The following is a 23,609-nucleotide window of genomic DNA, read 5'->3' on the forward strand; positions in this document are numbered from 1 at the left end:
TTTATCTCCACTCGCCAGCTAACGTCAATCAGGAATCAAAAAGCCAAACAGAGGAGGCTTTGAACGGTGTCATCGGGGGTCGAAGTGACTTCCAGCTGTCTGTGCGTGGGCCAGGCCTTCTCGCAGGGCAAGGGGTTGTGCTGTCACACAAACCCGCTGTCTGTGCAGGCTCCCAGAGCCTGTGCGGGGGCTGCAGCATTCTGGGGCGGCACCTGCAGGGCGGCGAGTTGGGGGTGGGGAACGTGGGGAGGCCACACGCCATGGCTCTGGGCCTGGGCAGTTTCCAAGGCTGCTCACTGCCTCTGGGGCCTTGAGCCAATCACTTTCTTACTGAGGCTCCGTCTCTTTTTACCGGTTTGGTGACTTCCTCCGCCCTGCACGGTGGTGAGAATAGATGAGCAAAGCCACCTGCCAGAAACTTCGTTGCCGAATGTGGTAATATTATTGTTGTTGTTGATCTTGACATCGTCCTTCAGAAATTCTTTCAAGTGTGCCTTATTTATTTATGTTTCCAAATGTACTTTTTTCTCCCTGGAAGAAAAGTGTAAATTTTGAATTGGCTTTTTTCCAGTGTTTCATCCACTTCACCTCAGCCTAGACTAGAAGCGTGTTGTGGTGGGCATATGAAAGAGAAATAAAGTCATATTAGTTGAGGTCCAAAAGGATCGTCAAGAATGAATGCCAGGCATCAAATTATCATGTGCATGTATGCAAATGAGGTTCAGATGTATTTTTCTTTAAAATACACGAAGAGTCTCCCCCCAAATCAAGAATCGCTCAGATCGTCCAGCGGCTGCTGCCTGGTGGTTTCTCTGTGATGACTTTGACTCTCCTCCCCTTTTGTTTTGACAGCTTTGTGGAAGTATACTCACATACCACAAGTTTACCAGTACTCACCGTCAGTGTACAATTCAATGAGTTCAGTACATTTCTGGAGTTGTGCAGCCGCTACCAGAGAGCAATTCCATAACCCCCAAAAGAAATCTTGTACCCATTTAGAGGTAAACCGCACTCCCGCTCCCAGCCCCAGGCAACCACGGATCTGTGTTGTCTCTAGAGATTTATCTTTACTAGGCATTTCATGTACATGGACTCATACAATATATAGTAATTTGCCATGGTTGCTTTCATTTAGTATAATGTTTTTGAGTTCCATCTACATTGCCACATGTATTAATATTTCATCCCTCCCAACTACCGAATAATATTTCTTTATACAGAGATATCACAATCTGTTTATCTGTTAACCAGTCGACAAACACTTGTTACCAGTTTGAGCTGGAAATAACGCTGCTGTGAAGATTTGTAAACATGCCTTTAGGTGGACATGTTTTTAGTTTTTTTGGATAGATTTTCAGGAGTGGAATTTCTGGGTTGAGTGGTAAGTTTATGTTTAAGCTTTTAAAGTAATTGCCACTCTTTTCCAAGGTGGTTACCTTCCCATCAGCAATGAACATGGGTTTTAGTTTTTCCACATCCACACCAACACTCAGTATTGTCAACTGAAAAAATTTTAGCCATTCTAGTAGGTGTGTAGTGGTATCTCATTGTGGTTTTAATTTGCATTTTCCTAATAACTAATGACTTGGAGCATCTTTTCATGTATTATATTTAGTACCCTTCTTTGATGAAATGTCCGTTAAAATGTTTTTCCCATTTTAAAATCAGGTTGTTCGTCTTCTTATTGAGTTGTAAGATCACTTTATTTTTTAACTCAAAGACTTTGGTAGGATTTTAATTTTGCAAATTCAATTTTAACAGTAACCTGGAAGAAAAGATGTTTTAGTACTATTATACCTCCTTTGAAAGGCCTTTAAAGTCTTTTTCTCCTACACATTGTCCTGAGGCTGGGGGGACAGGCAACCTTCCTTTTTCTCCTCCCAGAGGAGAAAAGTGAGGGGATCGGGTTACCAACTTATTGCCTGGATCTGGAGTGTGACCCCATTGGAGACTGGGAGGCCAAAAGCACACGTGGAAGCTTTTCTCTCTCCCCAGTGCCCAGTGTGGGGCCTGGTGTTGCCCCAAGGCTTGCCAGGAGGCGGAACTGATGTGGACCTTGGACCCAGGCCTTGGACCTATTTGGTGGAAGGGAGTGCTTGTTTGCTGAGTTGGAAGCCAGGTGCCCAGGTGCCCGGAGATGATGGTCAGAGGGTCCTGTTGGCTTTGGCTTGGTTTCCCATCCTTTGGGCACACTGGATTTCACAGGTGGCTCTCCTGGCAGCAGGGCACCTTGTCTTTTCTCACTTCATAAAGATTTCCATCTAGGGCCTCCCTGCGGCAGCACAGCTGTATCTGTTCACCCTCAGTGACCCTGCCCTGCAGGAAGATTGGGTTCACTCCCCGCATGCGGCTTCATGTTCTGTGGGCTCTGGGCCTGCATCTGAGCAATCGAGGAGGTCCTCAACCTGCACACGCACAAAACTTCCCCAGCGGGTTGAAAGCTCTTCTTCCTCTCCCCCAGCAGCAGTCGGTATTTCTGACTGTTGGACCAGACGTGCAGTCCCAGGCGCTCATCTGGATGATGGGAGGACCAAACAGAATGTGTTCTGTTGTCCTGCTCTATAGAGAAACAGCTCTTGGAATATGGGAGGATCTTAACTGAGTATTAAAATCTTACATAAGCCATTTTCCACTTGGGTTCTCACCCAGGGTTGTCTCTCTGGCAATGCCTGATTTCTCACCTTCCCTTTGTTACCCTTAAGGCTCCCCTCCACCCTGTGCAGAGCGGCTGAGCACACTGTGCTGGGCTACTTAGCCCCCGAACTCTGCATCCAGCAGGAGCAACCAAATGTGTATTGCAGCTGCCAAAAGACTTCATTCAGTGGCTCCTTGAATTCAATGGAAAGAGGTCAGGGGAAGTGATGCTATTAGAAAATGACATTGTGTGGCTTTGCTCCGTGTTTATCCTCCCCCAGTGACTTCCAGACCAAATTTATCCAGTTTGGCATCAAAGGTGTCTATTCTGGACTCCAGTTTGAGGCAAATAAGGTATCCAGCACGGTTAGTTACTCTTCTCTTCCTGCTACATCTTATCCCTTGGGATGATTGTCCGGTAGTTCAGCATCGCCTTGGCCCCTATGGGAGTTTGGTCGTGGTGTCAGCGCAGGAGAACATTAGCAGGGTCAGGTGTCACACGACTGTCGGCGTGCTGGCCTCAGCCTCCAGCAAGGGGTAGCGTCTGCAGAGCTCTCCGATCTTAAGATCTCAAGCATCGGGTGTTGGTGTGTAAGAAAGGGATCAGGACGCTACGTTCTTTTTTGCTCTCTCAAGAAGACTCAGGGAAGTCAGCCAAAGGTTCTGGGAGTTCCAAGTGGTGCACGGTTGTTATTATTGATGATCTGACTGGCTTTGCAGAGAGTGTCTGAGAACTTGCATTCTCCATAAATAGCTGATACTTGGAGAATAAAGTGTTCAGTTCTAAAAGACTGCTGGGGGTCTTGGGAAGAGAGAGATGGTGGAATCCTAAAAATGCCTGAGACCACAGGGCCCTTCTTCTCTCCCCACATTGAAGGAAGAAACAGAATTCTCTAAACTGTGCCTTCTCCCTGAGGGCAGAGATACCTGCTCCCAGCTTTCACCAAGGAGGCAAACATTCGTTGTGGCGGGGGGGCGGAGCATGCTCTGTTTACATATAAAGCACAGGTATATACACAGTACACACAGTACACATAAAAGGTATCTGTTTTATTAGGAAAAAATGGAGATTAGGAGAAAAATGGAGATTAGGAGAAAAATGTCAAAAAATGCTTCTTAAGTAGGCAATAATGAAAAAAATGGAAAAAGACTGCTGTAAACTAAGGTTTTATTTTGATGAAAATAACTGAGTCCTGAAAGGTGAAGCGAGTCTGTGCTACTCCTGACCTGCAGAGGTTCTCGCGTTGCAGAGAGAGCTGCAGACACCGCAAGGACGAGGAGTGTTAGCGCTGTGTTAGGACCGCGAACTCCCTGCTTCTGTCGTCTGTGTTAGACGTTTGAAAGCAAACCCAGGGTGCAGTTTCCCAGGGCCTCTCGTGTTGTGTGCCCTCCCCTCTCACAGGGGACTGGTGTACATGCTGTGTCCCAGGGTTCCCGATCTCTTTGGTTTAGCATGCTGGAGAGAGAATGGCCCTTCCTGCCTTCTCTTCTTTTTAATTTAAAAATTTTATTTAATTACCCATTTTAATTTTTCCATTACAGTTGACACACAACATTATATCTGTTTTGGGTTTACAACATAGTGCACAGACGTTGCTGTAACTGGCAAAGTGGCTGCTCTGATCAGCCTAGTTCCCCCACCTGACACCATACACAACATTATGGACTGTCTTCCCCATGGAGGGGTAGCTGGAAGTCTGGGAGGGAACAGCACCACAGTCTCTTGTGTTCCTTAAGCTCTTTAATGAGGACGCCTGGAAGGTACTGGGCTGCTACCATTCAAAAGAGGTCAGGGAGAAACTGGGGACACCAGAATTTGATGCTACAGGGTATGACATCCTTATCACGTGTGGCCCAAATTCAGGGCTGCTGGGGAAGACAGTCGTCCCAGCTCTCTTGTGGGGAGGACCGAGGAACTCAGATCGGTGGGGTAGGGTCCTCCAAAGCCATCACAGCCTCGCTCCCCCAGCCCCTCCCTCGAGCGGGTGAGCACACACCTGGATTTGTCTTACTGTTGGTGTCTCTCTGTGGCTCTCTCTTCCTTCTCGTTCTTTTCTTCTTTCTCTTCTTCCTCCTTGGTCTCTTCATTGGGACTTGGCCGGGCCATGTACAAACCCAAACCATTCAACAGTGCTGGAGAGTAGATAGTATTTACCTCAATAATGGTAGTCTCTTTTCGCTTCTTTTTAACCCTCAACTCAGATGACGGGTCCAAGCCGACACCCACGATGGAGACGCAGCCGGTGTTCGACGGGGACGGTAAGCTCTGGTGTTACTTCCGACTCACACTCCCCCACCCGTGTTCAGATTTGGGAGAGGTAGGTCTTTCCTTCGGATGTTTGTTTAAGCTTTATTAGTATTATTTTCTCCTTTTAAATTTTAATTTCTTTCAGTTTAAGCTGGGTTGTTTTAACCTTTTAAAAAATGCAAACCCTCCCAGGAACTGGTACACTCTCCACTTCTGGAAAGGCCCTCTGTCCTTGCCAGGCTTCCTGCCGGGCTGCGGCCGTCCAGCAATAACACAGCCTGGGCTGAGGAGCCGCGGCCGGCCGAGAGAGACAGTCAGGCTGGCATCGTCCCTCTGGTGAACGAGCCAGCACGTAGACGCTGCTGCTCTGCGCCCGGCTTTGCGCTAGGCCTCTGGGCGGTGATGGAGAAATAGACAAGATAAAACCCTTACTCTAAAGACAGCAGCAACCCCTGGAGAGCTTTATGTGCTAAATTATATGGTCGCAATTGTTATTGTTGTAGAAATTGATGGAAGAAAGAGATCACCATGGTCTGGGGAAAGATTCCATGAGGAGGTGGGTGGGATTTGAGCCTAACCTTGAGAGTGGGGAGGGAGAATTAGGGCATTTCAAGCAGGGGGACTGGCACTGGTTGTGGGGGGCAGATATTGTGGGGATGGGCAGGGGTAGTAAGGAGAGTAGCAGGCAAGAGACAGGTTAGTGGAACTGGTTTGGTTAGGTCATAGGGACCTTGAGAGTTGAGTTAAGACATCTGGGAAAGGAGGCATTCTAGGTGAAGAGAAATAGTGGTGGCTGGTGGCAAAATAGAGACTGGATACCCCCAGGGGATCAGGAATGTTCAGGAAAAGTTAGGGGTACAGAGGCTGGCCTTGGTTTCAGTTTGAGGTGCTCAGGGCCTGTGTTCTTTAGGGTGCTTTGCTAAGTACTCCAGGCTCCCATGAGGAGGAGCAGGAAGCTTGGCACACAGCCAAGTCTGACAACCAGGTTCAGCTCTTGGTGCAATATACAGCACCCTTTCAGCAGCTTTTAGCCAAGGGTATCCAGGCTGATCATGAGACTGGACAATGACACAGAGGGATAAAAAGAAATCATGCCACTACTTAGTACTGTGGCTAGAGAGTCCCTAGCACAGTCTCAGCTGTATGTAGAGAAATTGAAATGTGAGCTATCCTTTGTAACTGACCATTTAGTGGGACATATGTGTGCTCATGCCTAGAAGTTTACCTGCTTCTATGATCCACAAAGGTCCTTCATCATTGGAAAGTCTGGGGCCCTGGATAGGGGAAGGAGTTGGGAGGGGAATGGAAACCACACCAGTTTGGGAGACTTCCCCAATACCCCCACTGAAGATCTCGTTACTCTACAGTATGTTTGGGGTTGTCCTGGATTCCCATACTACTTGTCCACTGGGTGACCCAAGCCCTGGGGGGCCAGGAGCACCCCAGTGCTCTCTGAGTGGAGGTCAGCCCCTGTTCAATGAGAAACCGTTGGAGAGGGCGTTGAAGCGCACAGCAGAGCCCTTACTCTCTTTCCCACATGCAGCAGAGTCTCAGCACCTAAAATCTGTTGTGGCCCAACCGTTTCCTCCAAAATGGTCTTTGTGGTTTCTTTGGCATTCATTTGTTGATTCATCCCCTTTAAATTCTTCCAGGGAAGCAGCTGAGAGAGACTTGGCTTGGCCCATGTTCCTCACCTCCTGGGATAATATTTTTATTCCTGGATGGAGTGGCTCAGCGCTTCTGGACTCTGACCACTCTCCCTCCCAGAATAAGAGACCCTGGTTGGCTCCTACAAACTGATAGGGAGAGGACCTTCCATTGTGAGGGAGGGAGAGGTTTGGGGGCAAAATGGAGGTGAGGTAGACAGTCAGGCCCTGATGCCTCAGGCTTTAAAAAAGCCATTAAAACGTCTGAGGGTTACACTCCAATGTCTATGCTCTCTGTGCTCAGACTTTATATTCTCTCTCTCTCTTTTTCCAGAAATCACAGCTCCCACTCTATGGATTAAGCACTTGGTAATCAAGGACTCCAAACTGAACAACACCAATGTAAGAAATTCAGGTAAGTAACCTGCCTTGGATTATGTACTTACCTGATCATGGTTGCCTATGGTTACCCTATGACTACCTACAGTGTGGGCTTATGCAAGTTTTTTAACTTGTCTGGGCCTTCAGTTTCTACAGCTGTAGAATGAGATTAAGTGAGTTAATCCCTTCCAATTTTAATTGTCTTGAATTATTATCTCAGGGATCATCTTTCATGAGTAGTTGACACTTTCAGCTAAAAAAAAACCCTTTTGGCTCTGTTTTAGTATTTTTAACTGACTTTCTATATTTGTAAGAAGAATGGTTGGGCATAGAGCAGTTGGTCTTCAAGCCTCAAGAGCCATGGTGGTGTGTGTTTTTAAGGCTCTAAATAGATGCTCAGTGTCACACCTTTTCTAGTCTGATCTTTTGAGGATCTTGTGAGTGGTCAGGTTTTAGTACTGGCTGAACCCCTTGTAGAAAGGTGATAATTTTTGAAGAATGGTTAGATTTGTAGGGTTCATTTACCATCAGTGAAGACCAAAGTCAATACAATTTATTTACCATCAATAAACACCATATGTTCACCAACAAAAAATGTATTAATAGACCCAACCTGTAGTTCTATTAGGGGGAAATCATTCTTCTTTCTGCCTGAGGCTTTGTTGTGAGAAATGCCACCAGGCATAATTCGCACCTAGTAGTTGAATTCAGACATATCATCTTTTCCTTGTAGACAGTAAGGATTAGAAAACAAAAGATACACCCCTTTCAAGTGGCAGACAGAGTTTTACATGGCCAGCAAGTCATGAGTGTGTTGTCCTTGGCCCTTTAGCTCTGTCCCAAAAGCGGTAGGTAGTGTGGGGATTAGCATGCCTGGAGTGAGTTAGACTACAAGGTGAACCCGTGAAGCATCGGTTGATACCTCTGTTACTTGGGTGGACCAGTACCTCAGCACGTGTCTGGTTCCCTGTTTGATAAAAGCCGGAGGAGCTGCGGGGTGGTGCATGGGAAGGAGACCATGTGAACTCCCCTGGGTCAAATTCTTTGATAAAACAGGGCTGTGGTTAAAGCCTAGGCTCTGGAATTAGTGAAATCTGGGTTCGCTTTTTGGCTCCAATGCTTAGTGAGTGACCCAGCCAAGTAAATAATCCCCCTGAGCCTCAGTTCTCATCTGGGATCATGATCCCTCTCTCACAGGACTGTGGTTAAAGGTTAACTGAGTTCATGTCTGTGTGATACTTAACTGATGCCTGACTAAGTGATAAATAGTAAGTGCATGATGAATTTTAAGTACATGTATTTGTTATTATCATCATTATTGGTAGGGAAAAAATGGGAAGATTAATGATGATGCTTGTAGTGAGAATTCTTCAATCAGGAGAGAATTTGTGATTGTCACCTGAGGTGAAAGCATCTATTAGGAAGCTGCTACAATACTTAGAATCTTCTTCACCTCCCCCTCATGGTCAGGCAAATATCGTAAGTCAAAGAGAAATGGTTCTGGTGCTTGTGGTGCCTGGAAGTGACATCTGCAAGTGGTGTCCCCAGGCCCTGAGCCTCCTGCAGATCTGCAAAGCCCAGTCAGCACACAGCTTGCTTCTGTGACTAAGTGGTTGATGTGAAGGTGGCTGTCTCTGAAATTATATACACCTCTTGCCTGGAACACTCGTTTGACATTTAGCAATTGCTTCCTGCTTCATTTTTATTCCCAAGTGGTGAATTTTTCTTCCTGGATTAGAAACTATGTGAGGACAAGGGCTTTACTGGCTGTCTGTCTACTCTAGAATCTAGCCCTCGGTGTTTGACTGCCCTGGGGAAAGATGGCGGAGGAGAAATTGTCCTCCTCGGTAAAATCAGGATCATAGCTGTCATCACAGCTTATCCAAGTCAGGTCCTGGAGAACTTCACATGTGCCACCTCCTTTGAGCTTTACCGTTGCCCTATGAAATGTGTTGTTATTGTCCCCATCTTACAGACAAAGAGTCAGTGGCACAGAGAGAGGAACTAACTTGTCCTGAGTCACAGCTATTAAATGGTGGGGCTGGAGAAAACCACTTGTGATCCTTGAGAACAGAGCGCTGGTCTTCTTGAGTTGTAGCCTCTGCATGTGGTGTAGTGGCAATGTCCAGTTAGCTGATGCTGTTGCTTCCACTCAGCTCTGCTTTCCGTTCCTACTCCTATACAGTTTCCAGTTGGATGAGTATGAGGTCACATTGAGAAATGATTTCCAGGCAGGTACAAGCACCTTCTTTTGTTAGAGTGGCCCAGCCATGTTTCATTGTCCCAGGTTGGCCCCAGCTCTGTCTGTGAGGGTAGTGGAAAGCACAGGGTGTTGGGGGAGATATCAAAGCTATAGCTACTCTTGATGAAGTATCTTTACCTATGGTGTTAACCACTTTTCAGATGATCGCCCTTGGTCTGAGGAGAAGTCAGACACACTTTAAGGATAGCTCGTGTCTGGGCAGCCGGCTCTGGCATGGACCAGAACTTCTGGGTCCAGCCCCTGAGACAGTTTCCCATTAGAGTGCCGAAAAATTCTGGGACTCGGAGCCGACTTGTTGAGAGCTCTTCTTCTCACTCTCTGTCTCAGAGGCAGAGAAGCCATCCCAGTTTCTTTTACGCCCCAAGCGTCCTTCTTTCACACTCAGACCCAGTGACGCCAGGTTTGTTTTCTGGCCTGGGGACTGTTGACGTTGGAGAGGTTCCACTGGGTAGCTGAAGTTTTGCAACAACACGACACGGATGCCTGCAGGCTGATCCTGTCTCCTTCGCTGCTCCTGGAAGTTTTGGTCCTTATTTTTAAGGCTTCGTCATGTGTTCACCATGGTCAGCGTCGCCTTTTGAGTACTTGGTAGGTTCAGCATTGACAAGTTCGCCTCACTGGACTTCTCCCTGATTCTTAGACCGGCAGTTCTTGCATTTAGGAAGCCCACACACCTGGTCAGCTAACACCTAGAACTCGAGAGTGGGCATCTTCCCACGCGTGAGTGTCGGCCAGAGACTCTGTTCTGCTTTTGAGACAGTATGAACTCTTGCTGAGTTTTTTGTTTTGGGGGTTTGCTACCAAGGAATTTCTTTTTTTTTTAAGTTTTATTTATTTTATTTTAAGAGAGGTTATACAGGAGGGAGAAAGAAAGGGAGGGAAACATCAGTATGTGATTGCCTCTCATGTGCTCCCTACTGGGGAACTGGCCCACAACCCAGGTATGTGCCCTGACTGGGAATCAAACCAGTGACCCTTTGGTTTGTAGGCCAGCACTCAACCCACTGAGCCACACCAGCCAGGGCAGAATTTCTTAATATAGCTAGAATTAAAACAATATTTAAAAGTCACTTACATTTTATAGAGGAGAGTGGAGAGATTAAAGAAATGACAAAAACTAGGCTTCACCTCATTCTTCATCCGATGTCCCACTGCTTCTAATTTTACTGTTCGTGGACTCTCGCCTTTGGCTGTGATTTATAAGAGTCTTTTCTTTCTTCTCCTTCTCCTTCTTCCTGTGTATGACAAAGTCTGTTCTCTCCTCTGGGAAAGGACTCTCTCCCTCAGGAAGCGCGGTCCTGCCAGCCGGCACCCTTCCCTCCAGCAGCACATTGATCCCCTCAAGGCACGGAGGCCTCTTCCCTTGGTCCCAGACCCAGCGGCTGAGGCCTGCAGCCTCAGGTGGTGTCATTTGCCTTCTCTTTCTCCATCTCGTTCTCTCCTTTATCTCCATCTTTTCTAGTTAACTTCTTTCATGATCTAATCTGGGACCTCAAGAAGGCCTGGGAAGCTAGCCCTCTGGTTGAATCGAAAGAGACCCTATCTTTCCTTCCTGCCTCTTTGCCCAGCAAACCTGTGCAGCAGCTTCTGGTGACTATTCCCAGACACAGCCATCAATGGGGACACAGGTAGAAATGCATTTCTTATAAGTTCTGCCTGAAAAATGGCTGCCCTCTCCTTTGTACGTGAGTGAGTTTGCCTAACTCCCCACCCATGGCACAGCACAGCTGTCTGCAGCATCCTGCCCTGATCTGCCCATATTAAGAGCACCGCTCCTCCAGGCCTGCTTTGGGCCCCTTTGACTGCATTTGGATCATTTCTCCTTCAGCCAGGAAGTGCCTGCCTGGAGAACCGCTGCTATGATTGGGCTTGGGGGTCACTGAGGCAACGACACCTCCTGGCTGATTCCCCTACCCCCAAACCAGCACTCTCAGCCTGCCCAGAAACCGCGGGGTGATGTAATGACCTGAGGCCTGGAAAAATAAACAGCTCTCAGGGAAACCAGAGGTAGCCGTCGTAAGCAAATACCCCACAGCCACCTGGAGCCTCACACATGACGTGACTGGGAGGAAGAATGAGTAATCCACTAACGTTAGTAGCCTCGGATGGGTCTGGACTTGTGTGCATTTACAATGTCTATATAAAAGCGGACCCTTGATGTTCTCTAACTGGCCTTTTGGAGTTCTGCCCACCTGTCTTATGCAGGTGTTTCGGTCAGAAACGGTCAGTAGAATAGAGCTGGGGATGGGCGATCATCCGTACCGCTTTCTCTGTGGCAACAAAGACCTTTCTCAAGTCTGCTCTTTGCAGAGAAAAGCCATAAACATGTTTGGAAGCCCCAGAGAGCCTAGCCCCCGGTCCCTTTTTACCTTATTTTAAAACTAGCTTTTTCTGGCTGCCTTGGGCCTTCAACTGCACGTTGTTTACTTGGAACACAGGGGCGCAGTGGTGCGGGCTGTGGGGGTACGGTCCGGCCCCAGGAATGTGCTCAGCCAGCGCAGGTTTTGTTTTTTTCTATAGGTGAGTTTGTTTGCTTTTTAGGGCTGATAGCAAAACCATGTGTCCCTGTGTTTTTCTTTTGGCCTCTGTTGATAAAAAATAGAAATCAAAGGTCCTGCCAAGGTATTGTAATTGATTCCTTCCAATTTGCTAGAAATCAATTCTGGTCTCTGCTTTGATCTGAGGGTCCTCATCCTATGTTTATTTGTAAAATGGCTTTGGAAGTAGGCAGGGCATAGATCTCATAAACACACTTGCACATGTGGCATTAGTGTTTTGGGGGATGAAGAGTGAAGTTATGGTACTTTATTTTGACAAATTTAAAAAAAATCTCTCTCCCATCTCCTCCCTTGGCCTGTGCCCCCTGCTTCCTTCTTGCCTGAATTTTTACTTACTAGCTCTTGTCCTTAAAGGACAGTTTTTCAGGTCAAGGTCAACGAGTTACTGAGAAAAACTAGAAAGAAGACAGCTTGCCACTTCTCATTGCAAAACCACTGTGAAGCATTTCTTTTTCTCTTTGGTGGAAGGGTCATCTGAGCTCACTTAATGGCATGAGTCAGTAGAGACAAAAATCTCTACTAAAATCTGAGGGGATGTGAGTCAGTGACGCTTTGGGGGAAAAGTTCTTTTTTAAGGTGTTTGTTGGCTATATTGAGACAATCCATCCTAGAAGAAATATCGTTGGTAGAATTTATATCTTGTTTTCTTTCACTCCTCACTTTCTGTCTGTGTGGGAAGGAGAGGTCACAGCGGTGCACCACGCATGGCCATTGGAGGTTCCTCAGAGAGAAATCCTTCATGCGGGCTGGTTGGGTTGCCATTTTCCCTTACCTCCTCCTCACCTGTAACGCTCGGCCCAGCCACGAGCCCGGTGGACAGAGCCCGCTGCAGAGGCCCTGGGAGAGGAGCTCTCAGCCGGCATCAGCATGTGGGACGGGCTGTGTTAATTTTGCCCTACAGATCGGACCACGGAACCATCGCAGGCCGGGTCTCCCAGCAGGAGCATGGAGGGCCGTCAGAGGAGCAAGGGAGGACCTGAAGGCCCCCAGGCCTTGCCCTGCAGTCAGGCCCTCCCTGATGCTTGGGGGCCCCTGCACGGTGGGGATCGCATCTGACACTGTCTGACTGGAAGACCGTGGGCCACGGGAGGGGTCTCATCTAGCACCACTGCCTCATTTTAAATAAGGAAAAGGAGCTCAGACTAATTAAGGCCCTTGTTCAGGGTCACAGGCCCATCAACAGCTATTATGTGTCACCTCCTCTACATGGTGCTAAGGGGCCCACGGAAAAAGGACAAGGCCCATCTCAGGAAGGCGCTGACCGTCGGGCAGTGGTGTGACTAAGGGAGGGCGCAGTCCCCCTGCTGTGGGGGAGTTATTTTACCACAGGTGTTGTTTTGAATTGCTGGCATGGTGATCATAAAAAGCGGACTGGTTCTCAGTTATATTATTTTTTGAGTTTACCTACAGTGTGTCCCTTTGTTGCCTGCCCCTGGAACAGGCTGTTCCCACTGCCTGCCTGTGGTCAGCCCCTGCAGTCCAGTTAGGGAGACTGGTCATTCACAGGGATGGGTCCGGAAATCTGGGTTTACTCCACATTTGCTGAGGACACTGCTCCTTAGACCAGCTAATAATCTACCATTTATCAACTTACTCTGGTGCCAGGTTAAGTGCTTTACACACACTATGGCATTTAATCCTCACAACGACCCAGTGAGGCGTGTGCTATTGTTACTCTGCTTATTCAGGTAAGAAGCCGGGGCTTAGAGAGCTAAGTAAACTGCCCAAGGTCACGGAGCTAACAAGTGGTAGAGACTGATTCATCTGACCCCAAAGCCCATGTCCCGGCCACCGAGCCGTGCTGCCTTTATTCCAGCTGTTGTTGCCTCAGCCTTCCATGGGCAGGCCCTGGGTGGCGTTTGCGGGACCAGGGGAATAGGCCCTTCCTCGTGCTTTCAGCCTTGCAAGGAAGCCAGATAACCCCACCTACCTCCATTCTCTTCCTGGAACCTCTTCCCTCTGCCTGCCCTGGGCTCCCTCTGGCATTTGGAAACAGCCTTCCCCCCTGAGCTTTCATACCACTCTCTCCTCTTTCGGGCTGGAGCTGAAGAAATCTCTTCTCTCAGCCAGTTAGTTCATCAGAATGTGGCCCTCCTCAAGGGAAGTGGCCCAAGATTCCGTCGTATGTTAAGATTGGGGGATGATGTTATCTTTTGCACTTCATTTGGCTGCCTACTTTATGGGGAAAAGGGCATTCAGAGTGAATGAGATTGGGGAAACTTGTTCCCATGGAAGAGGTAACTGTTTTAAGTGTGTACATACTCTGTTTCTACTCTCCCCGCCCCACCACTACCTGGCACGCACCTGAGCAGGATTTCAGGGGTTGACTTTGCTGTCTGTCAGCGCCTTTGCCCCTTTCCGGCCCTGGCAGGGCCTCTGCTGTGGGCCCCTACTCTTCTAGGCCTACATCTGCCCTTTCTTCCAAAGGGAGCCCTGGGCAGTGTTTCTATGCATTTCCCTCCTCTTTGTGGGCTTCTTGGAGTCCCTGGATGACTCTGAGGCTCAGGAACTGGCGATGGCTCGGTGCTGGATGTGGTGGAAAGCCCATGGTGGAAGGGCAGAACCAGCCCAGCAAGTGGTGCCTGGAAAATAGGTCCTCCGGGGCCACTTAGCCCCTCCTATGAAAAAGTGCAAAGTCCACAAGTAAGAAAAATAACTTCTTCACAGAGTTGGCTTGAAACCTGAAGTGCTAAAATGCTGTGTGGCTAAGTAAACAGAAAGCCCTGCTCAGGGATGTATCATAATCCCTCCCAAAGACTATGGTCTCCAGGAGCATCTGTTTCCCCGGAGACCACATCTGTAGGACCTGGGCGGGCCCTTCAAGAACAGGAGTCAGTGCCTTCAAACTGGTCCTACCCTCCTTCTGTGTCTGCTGTCCCTTCCTCCTCCCGCCCCTCCACACTACCCCAACAGCATGCCCACAAGCCAACCCGGGGAATCTGGGTTTTTACACCTCTGGAATTTCATGTTGTGATTTAAGGAAGGTGGTTTTTAACACACAATTTGTCATTTTGGGTTATCGTTCAGCATTTCATGCACTTTTGATGAGGCTAAGCGGGTGTGAGGTATTTGAAGGGGTTTCAGGGTAATTGTAGGCGAAACAATGCTAGTGTTTTTCTGAATATTCTTGGCCTAGAGGGACGATTCCTTTTGCAATGAAACATAAATAAGCTCTCTCATTTTTCAAGCGGGTAACCTTTTATTGATTTTTTCCCTTAAGAAAATTCAGAACTTGATAGTCTGAGAGTTGAGTATATTATTTCCCAGGATGAGTCAAAGGGACAGATAAATTCTGTTTGCAGCCTCTGTGGTCTCATCCCCACTGTTTGGCAGTTACCCAGCAGTGGGTGGTCCCATGTCTGAAGGGTCAGGCTAGCACGGAATTCTGTGGCTGGGCATGGCCTAGCAGGATCCAAGCAATGGAGGGGTTCTTGGACTAAATACTCTGTACAGATCCTTGAACCCCCCGAGTCCATTGTTCTCCTATGAATAAGGAGCTGGGGACCAAGGATGGGTGTGGTGAAGGATGGGCGAGGGTGTGACAGAGTCCTGCTCTCAGGGGCTTACTGCCTAGTCAAGTCACAGCACCAAGGGTAAGGCAGGCCCAAGGCGATAACCTCAGACTCAGTGCAGGAGAACTTTGCTTGGGGTTGGGGTGCTTAGGGATGGAGGGAGGCTGGAATGGGGGTAGGTTAAGATCCTTTGGCCAATTCTTTCTTCTTGCTACATTTGACACAATTTTTCTGACTCCTCCAGAGTCCTACATGGTGCCAGCACACACCCAGTACCAGCCTGTGTGAGGGCTGGGTCCACAGAGGCCCCTTACCTCCTTTGCATGCTCCCTGTGAGTCCTAATCTCTGTGTTTCTCAGGATCCCGGGTTAGGTCTGAGACTCAGGAACACCCTTCTCTCTGGAAAGACTGCATTGCTCACGGACACATCTTCCCAATATGTTTCTCTGGCCCGTGATTCTTCTCGGTCCTTCTGGGTATGGTTTTCTATCAGATTTGGCTTTTTTTCTCGCTCTCAGTTTCCATATGGACCTTGTGGCAGTCAGTGGTGTGTGTCAGCTTGGCTAGGCCACAGCACCCGGTTTGGTCAGACACGACTCAGACACAGGCGTGGCTGGGAAGGTATTTTGTAAATATGATCAACATTTGAAATCAGTTCAGTAAAGGAGATGACCCTCTGTAACGTGGGTCAGCCTCATCCAATCAGTTCAAGAGCAAAAACTGAAGTTTTCTGAAGAAGGACTTCTGTCTCCAGACTCTCAAATGGAAATCCTGCCTGAGCTTCCAGATTCCAGACTTGAGCCAATTCCTTAAAATCACCCAACCAACCAATCAATCAACCTCTTTGCATATATGTGATAAGTGCATGTATCTTTCACTAGTTCTGTTTCTCTAGAGAGCCTAACTGCTACTGACTTTCTCTGACTGCTGCCTTCTCTCTCCACTCCTCTCTCTTTTTTAAAAAATATATAATCTTTATTATATTTTTTTCTCCACTCATCTCTTCGCTGCCTCCGTCACCATGAGGTTCCCCTGCTAGGTCCAGAGTTCACTACGTGCCTGGCTTACCTGTGCCTGTTGACTCAGCCGTGGGGTTACTCAGCACCTCGGCTTTTCTATCTGCTCAGTCCCTCCCCAGCTCCTCATCTGGGGGACGGCAGCCGGAAAGAATGATAAGCCCAAGGACCTGAAACTAGAATCTTCTAACGTTTCTGTTTGTTGGCCATCTTGTTTTTAAAAAGTAAAGAAGAAACAAAGGAAGAGATGATAAAGGAGAAAAGGTTCCCAGAAGAAAAGGATCAACTCTGGGCTAAAATCAAGGTTGGGGATTAGCTGAGGATTTAGGCCCTCCACGCTCCCCTTGGCTCCTAATTACCATGAGTAACTGAGAGGTCTGGAGGCCCGGGCTTGCTGGAGCAGACAGTGCTGTTCTCCACGCTTATCCTGTCTTGGCTGGACACAGGAGAACCTGTGCCCTGGGCCTGTAGACGGGGTTTATGTTCGTGCAGTTCAGCCCAGTCTTTCTCTTTGCCGTCCCCCTCCCTGCCCACTCCCGCCCCACTCCCGCCCCACTCCCGCCCCACTCCTGCTTTGCCCTCTTGCTCCGTGTTGTTGCTGGTACAGAGAGAGGCATGTTTTCTGGTGGCTAGGGCTGGACTGTGTTCCCATTTCTCCCACAAGACGCTTTTCTGTTGTATTTCTTCCTTTAGGCAGCCAGAGACTTGTGAGTGAGATTTAGACTGCCCCTTGCCAGGTGGGAGTGACCATCCCGGGTTAGGATTATAGGGGCGAGTGTGTAGCAATGTGTGGTCAGGTGTTCCCATGCTCCCTAGACAGCCCTGATTGTCCTCTTTCCCCGGCTGTTTACGTCTTTCAAGTGTTTACAGCTAGTCCTGGCCCATTCTCTTGGTTATCAGGCCAGACCTTCTAATCTTGTCATTCTTCCTGGAACTTTCCTAAGCAGAGATCAAATATTTTAGAACCATATATGTTCACTTCAGAGGAGTGCCCTCTGTGACCCAACAGTCAAGAAGACACCCTTGAAATAGATTCCTTGCCTTGCATTCTGGAAGGTGATTTCTTGGTATCGAAAAAGCTGTCAGTTGGAAATTGTAAGATTCTTTGGGTGGGGACTCAGAAAGGTAGGGGGTGAAAATGGCTCCAAGGATGGGACTGGCTTCTGAGTCCTCAGATTCAGAATGAGCTTATGTTCCGTGTGTGTGTGTGTGTGTGTGTGTGTGTGTGTGTGTGTGTACGTGCCATTGAATCAGCTCTGACTCCTCGTGACCTTATGAATGAGATGTCTTGTCTTCACAGCCCTGCCCAGCTCCTGTGGACTCATGCCTAGGGATTATTTATGGAGTCAATATCTCATTTTGGTCTTCCTCTTTTCCTGCTGCCTTCTATTTTTCCCAGCATTGTTGTCTTTCCCAAGGAAAACTTTGCCATCACATGATGTGCCCGGAGAAGGACAACTTCAGTTTTGCCATTTTTCCTCCAGGGATGATTCAGTCTTAATTTATTCCAGGACCCACCTGTTTATCTTTCTGGTGGTCCAGTATATCCATGAAGCTAAGCATATTTCTAATGAATCCATTTTTTCCACCTATCAGCCTTCTTTTCTGTCCAACTTTCTCATCTGTGCATAGTAATTGGGAACACCAGGGTGTGGATGATCTTAGCCTTGGTCTCTAATGACTTGGTGGTCTTTCCGAATTCTTCCATTCGTCCTTGCTACACAGTGGAGAGTATTTGCATGACCTCTGGAGAAGCACTGCAGAAACAATCGACTGATTGCTCGATTGGCTGAAGGGTCTGAGAGGGCTACAAACATACGGGGTAAACTGATTAAGAGTTGAGCAAGTCTAGATATTTCAGTTATCTATTGCTATTTAATGAACCACTACAACACTTAATGGCTTAAAGAAAAAATGATGTATCTTGGTTCTACCTGAACTCACTCCTGGACTCATCCAGCAGGAGGGTCATCTGGGCTGGAATGTTCAAGAAGACCTCACTCACAGACCTGTCAATGGGTACTGGCTGTGGGCTGAGCCCGTTTGGTTCTCTTGTGTGTAGCTTTTCATCCGCCAATGGGCTAGACTGGCTTCCTTAGGGGGTGGTCTTGAGGTGGCTCCCAAGAAAGTGAAAGTGGAAGCTTCAAGGCCTCTTAAAGCTCAGGACTGAAGGTCACACACTGTCACCTCTGCCCCTTCCACTGGCCAAAGCAAATCAGAGTCAACAGACATGGGGGGGGGTCTACGCCAGGGTGTGGATACTAGGAAGTGCAATTCACTGGGACCATTTTGTAACGATCTGCTGCACCCAAGTCAAAGGAAAATAGAGGTTACAGTAGAAATCAAAGCAGTCTATCTATGGCGGTTAGAGACTGTAGTGCAGGGGTAAGGAGCACAGCCCAGACTGGGACCCCAGCTCTGCCACTTCCTAGTTGTGTGACGCTGAGAAAATTGCACAGCCAGGCTGTGCTCCTGGGTCCTCCTCTGCTCAGTGAGGATGATGATAACACCAGTCTTAGAGGCTTGTGATGAGCTGACAGTGAGTTACTACAAGTGAAGTACCAGCGCCAAGCTTGGCACACTGTAAACACTCAGATGTTAACTATTACTATTCATTTTACTCTTCTGTAATGGCAGAGGAGGGACAAATTTGGCTTTAAGTTTTTCAGGTCCGAGGCAAAGAGGAAAAAATACTCTGGTAGAAGCTTTGTAGTGTGCTTAAGCTGAAAAAAAAAATCATTTCAGAAGAAGCTGCTCTGTGTAGAATGAACAAGTATGTGTTTTGACACACTTCATTTTGAATGCAGCAATTTGAGATTGCAAAGCAACTGACCTGGAAAAGTGTCACACTATAAAAATAAATATATTTTTCCATGAGAGCAAATGATTACAGGCAGGACTATCTAGGGATTAGCAAGAGAGGAGTCTGGGCTGGAACCTCAGCCCTCCACTTTGCAGCCTGAGGGAACCTGGGGAAATTCATGGCTCTCTCCAACGCTCATCTCCCTTGTCCACCAAACAGGCATAACCACAGTGTCTACCTTACACAGATGAAGAGACCAGGCAAGTAAAGCCCTTGGTCTAATGCCTGACACATGCTACTCAATGAATATTTGCTTTGACTAATATTAGTTTAAAGATGGTTTTAAGGGAGATTTTTTTCTCTGCTAGAAGACACTCTCTGTGTACTCTTCATGAACTGCTAGTGCTATTATTGTAAGCCTTCCCCATCTCTCTCTTAGCGGGGCACCTGGACTTGTAGGAAATATCGTGAAGTGATTAGCGAGCAAGCAACCAAAGTAATCAAAGGGCAGTGAACCCTGCATTTGGCCTTCTCTCTAAATTCCATGCTAGCCCCCATTTTTCCCATTTAGCAAGATTTCTCAATTGTATGGTTTTTACCCTCAATTCAACTTGGTGCAGCCTCTATGGAAGCTGGCTATAGGCATTTCAGAAGAGCCTTCAGAGCCTTCCAGAAATATCTCGACAGCCCCCAAACCACGGCTCCCACCTCTTTTCAGATGGCTCCTGTCCACACTGCCGCAGTTTCAGGATCCCCAGTGGTGTGAAGCCAGGTTCATCATTCACTCTGCCCCTGGGGAAGCTCCTGCCCTGCCTCTTTGCGTCTGGCTTTCAGTCTGATTTATGGCTTTAGTATGTTGGATGGGGGAATCTTAATTTAAAGCCTCTGCCAGAGGTTGCTGCGCAAACATGGTGCCAGTCAAAAGCTGTTTTCCTTTGGTTTTGCTCCTCTGTCGCCTTTCCTGTGGCATGAAATATGAGGTAGGAAAATGAGGCTACCAGACTGGGGGCGGGGAGTTGTTGAAACACTCTTACGTGATCCCCTGGCAGGTGCCAGGGCTCCATCCCAGCCAGGGACTCAAGTGAAACCTGTGGGTCGTCAAGCCAGGTTCACCCATCGGTTTACGTCTCTTCCCTAAGCTGCTTCTTGAGGCTCTTCTGTGGGGTAGCACCAGTCGGGTTCAGAATCCCTAGTCTAATGCCTGTCAGCTGTTAAACACTCCTGTTCCTTTAGCCAAGGAGATTCTGCTTAGCTCTGCTGCGTTTGCACTATGAAAACAGCAGTAGGTTTTTCACTTTGCAAATTCAAAATTTTGTTTTGATAGTGAATGTGCTATGCATACCTGTCTCCCCAGACCCTCAGACATTCACACGCCCCTCAGGAAATGTTCCCCTCCTCCTGGGGTGAGAATCACTTCCCAGCAGTTTTCCTTGGAGTGAGATCATCCTTTCCCTGTTATCTGGCGTCTCTCTAGGTCAGGGTCGAGCTGTTTTGCCTCTCTGGGCACGACCAGTCTAAACATCTGTGCCGTTCACGTGTGGAACATTCCCAGAGCCATCATTTCAAAGGGGTTAGCTCCTTTAGGGTTGAGTTTCTGTTATTTTGACCATTTGTCCTGTGGGGCAGTGAGTAGTAGCATGAGTCTCCAGGTGGCTGATACCAAATTGCTGGCCCTAGGAATGGTATTTTTGTAAGACGCTCTAAGAATTTCACAGCATGCTCAAGACTGTACTCCTGCCATCTTCTCGAAGAGGAAAGTTCCAGGATAATGTTCATGAAAAAAGTAATAAGGTAAACAAACAGATAAATAAGTAGATTAAAAAGCAATTGTACAGGTGTATGACATGATCTCTTTTACTGTAAAAAAATAAGTGGGTGCATGTCCATGCATTCTCTTGTGTATATGCATAAGGAAAGATCTAGGAAGGTAGCATTTAACTAATGGGATTATGGGCTTTAAAAACTTTTTTATAACAAGAAAAGAAACCTGATGTTATTTATTTCTAATAATTACAAGACAAATCACAGCTGAACTGCAATAACAAGCAAACAAAAACAAGAAAGGGAAGTCAGGCAGGTTGACTGGTTGACTGAGTAGGATTTTTAGGTCAGCGGCTGTGGGTGGGGGTGGGATGGGAGGTCCCCTCATCCGGCCCTGCCTGGCACAGAGCTCCACACGCTGCCTCAGCCTGGGCCTGGCTCGGGGGAAACCACGTGTGGCTGTTCAGACGCGTCCACCTGTTTCCCGAGGCCACTGAGTGCAGACACCACCCCGTGGGCCTGTTTCTCTCTCCCATTGGCTGGAAGCAGCGTTATGTAATAGGATCAAGTCCGTCTATTCAGCTTACTTTGGCCAGCCTCGTTGGAGGCTGCGAAGTAGTGGGGTTGGGCCTTGTGTCTGCTCCTCTCGGGTGCTGAGCATGGCTCCCCCTGAGACTGGTGGCCCCTGGCTCCTTCCTGCTGTGTCTGGGCTTGGGAGAGTGTCCATACATGGGCATTCCTGCATCAGCTCGTCAGCTGATCATCTCCCAGGGCTTGCGGAATCAGGCTCTGGCACCCACCTCTCCCAGAGCCAGCAGACAGTGCATCAGCAGGAACCACTCTGTAAACAGTCAGGAAATCCACCCCCACCCCCAACCCGCTACACGGCTGCCCACGAAACGAGGGTCCCTGCTATCCCCAGCTAGAACCTACTGGGTGTGAATGCAATTGAGCCCTGGCAGCGGACAGGGCCACAGCGCCTCCTGTGGGCTGGTGTGGGAGACACAGCCAAGCCATCAGTTCCTCTGCACTAGGCGGGGCCTTTGCACTGAAGGCAGCGAAGATGTCACAGAAGTGATAGTCACCACAGGCTGTGTCTTCCTTTGCAGAGAAAGTCCACTCGTGTGACCAGGAGAGGCAGAGTGCCCTGGAAGAGGCCCGGCAGAATCCCCGAGAGGGCATTGTCATCCCAGAGTGCGCGCCCGGGGGGCTGTATAAGCCAGTGCAGTGCCACCAGTCCACTGGCTACTGCTGGTGCGTGCTGGTGGACACGGGGCGCCCACTGCCTGGGACCTCCACACGGTAAGTCCCCCAAGCCAGTCCCGCCGCTCAGGTGGATCCTGGGGTGAGAGCACCAGCTTGCTGTCAGGCTGGCCCCTGGCACCTCCCAGCTTCACTGTCCTGGATGGTGGGAGTCAAGACATTAGGAGAGCAGTGTTTCCATTCGTGGGCAGATAAGGTTCTGATAGAAAGATCCGCATCCTGGATGCTGGGTAACCTTGGGAAAGTAGGTAACCTCTCCGAGCCTCAGTTCACTGATGAGTAAGTTACCACCTTGCCTGAGTCACTAGGTTCTATGGATCAAAAACATCCCATGTGCAGACATAGGTGACATTACTATGCTTCAGTGATTGAAAGGACATGCTGCATGGCCCTGGCTGATGTGGCTTAGTTGGTTGGAGCATTGTCCTGTGGACTGAAAGGTCATGGGTTCGATTCCTGGTCAGGGCACATTCCTAGGTTGCAGGTTTGGTCCCTGGTGGGAGCGTGTATGAGAAGGCAGCTAATCAGCATTTCTCTCTTTCTCTCTCTCTCTCTCTCTCTCCCCCTCCCCTTTCCTTGCTCTCTAAAAGCAATGAAAAAATGTACCCAAGTGAGGATTAAAAAATCCCCAACAATTATAAAAAAAGGACATGCCTAAACATGTCTCAGTAGGAATGTTGATGCTGTGGTTGCCTTGTGGTTGCCTTGTAGCTGCTGGACAGTGCAGGAGGCATTGCGCCGCCAGCCCTGGGAGCCCTGGCCTTCATGACAACACGGATCATCGCTGGCTGTAGTGGCCGAGTCCCCTCCTCACCCACTATCTCTCTCTCTTCCCAGCTATGTGATGCCCAGCTGTGAGAGCGACGCCCGGGCCAAGAGTGCGGAGGTAGATGACCCCTTCAAGGACAGGGAGCTGCCAGGTGGGAGATGACACTGGCCCTTGCGGCACCTCACCTCTTCTGCCCCCCCCCACCCCCCCCCCCCGGCCCCTTGCACAAAGCTGCCCTCCTGAGGGCCTGTTTCCCCAAGTCTGTGAGGTGGAGCAGGAATCTGGGTGGGGCCTCCCAGGAACGAGGAGCCAGAGCTGTGGGCTCTGCACCCAGCCTGGGATGTATCCCTAATGAGTCCTGTGCCCTTGAGCACATTCCTCCTCCCCGCCTTAGCTTCTTATCTTTAAAGCATAGTTGTTGCAATTCTACAATTCTTTCTCTATCTTATGGTGATTGGGACAATGTTCTGGACACTGTGAACCCTTTTTCCCAGGGCTGCCAAAAAAGAGAGAGCTTACAGGGAGGGGCTGTCCCGGGGGCATGGGCAGGGTCTGTCACCTGCCCAGCCCAGTGCTTTTGCAATGATCCCTGGTGGCCCAGGAACGTCACTGGGCTGTGACATAAGATACACAGGCAGGAGGCCCAGGACCTCTAAGTGGCTTCTGTGCTGGGTTACCATTATATATAGTGTTCTCTTGCTAATGACTTGCCAGAAGATTAGCAAATATTGGTGGCTGGAAACACTCTAGGTTTA

The 23,609-nt window shown here is 48.6% G+C and overlaps 1 protein-coding gene across 3 annotated transcripts in view; it reads left to right on the plus strand.

Moving 5' to 3' along the window:
- SMOC1 (SPARC related modular calcium binding 1) overlaps positions 1-23,609 on the plus strand; it is a 132,963-nt gene that overhangs the window by 93,380 nt on the left and 15,974 nt on the right. For 2 of the 3 annotated variants that reach the window (XM_045822381.1, XM_045822382.1), the window contains exons 6-9: positions 4,804-4,893; positions 6,863-6,943; positions 21,932-22,124; positions 22,923-23,005. In XM_045822381.1, the coding sequence (XP_045678337.1) occupies positions 4,804-4,893; positions 6,863-6,943; positions 21,932-22,124; positions 22,923-23,005 (447 nt within the window). The remainder of the gene's footprint in view (positions 1-4,803; positions 4,894-6,862; positions 6,944-21,931; positions 22,125-22,922; positions 23,006-23,609) is intronic. The other variant, XM_045822383.1, reaches the window with a different exon arrangement.

Source organism: Phyllostomus hastatus, unplaced genomic scaffold (genome assembly GCF_019186645.2).
Source record: "Phyllostomus hastatus isolate PE091 unplaced genomic scaffold, TTU_PhHast_1.1 phas_scaffold_501, whole genome shotgun sequence".
NCBI lineage: Eukaryota > Metazoa > Chordata > Mammalia > Chiroptera > Phyllostomidae > Phyllostomus > Phyllostomus hastatus.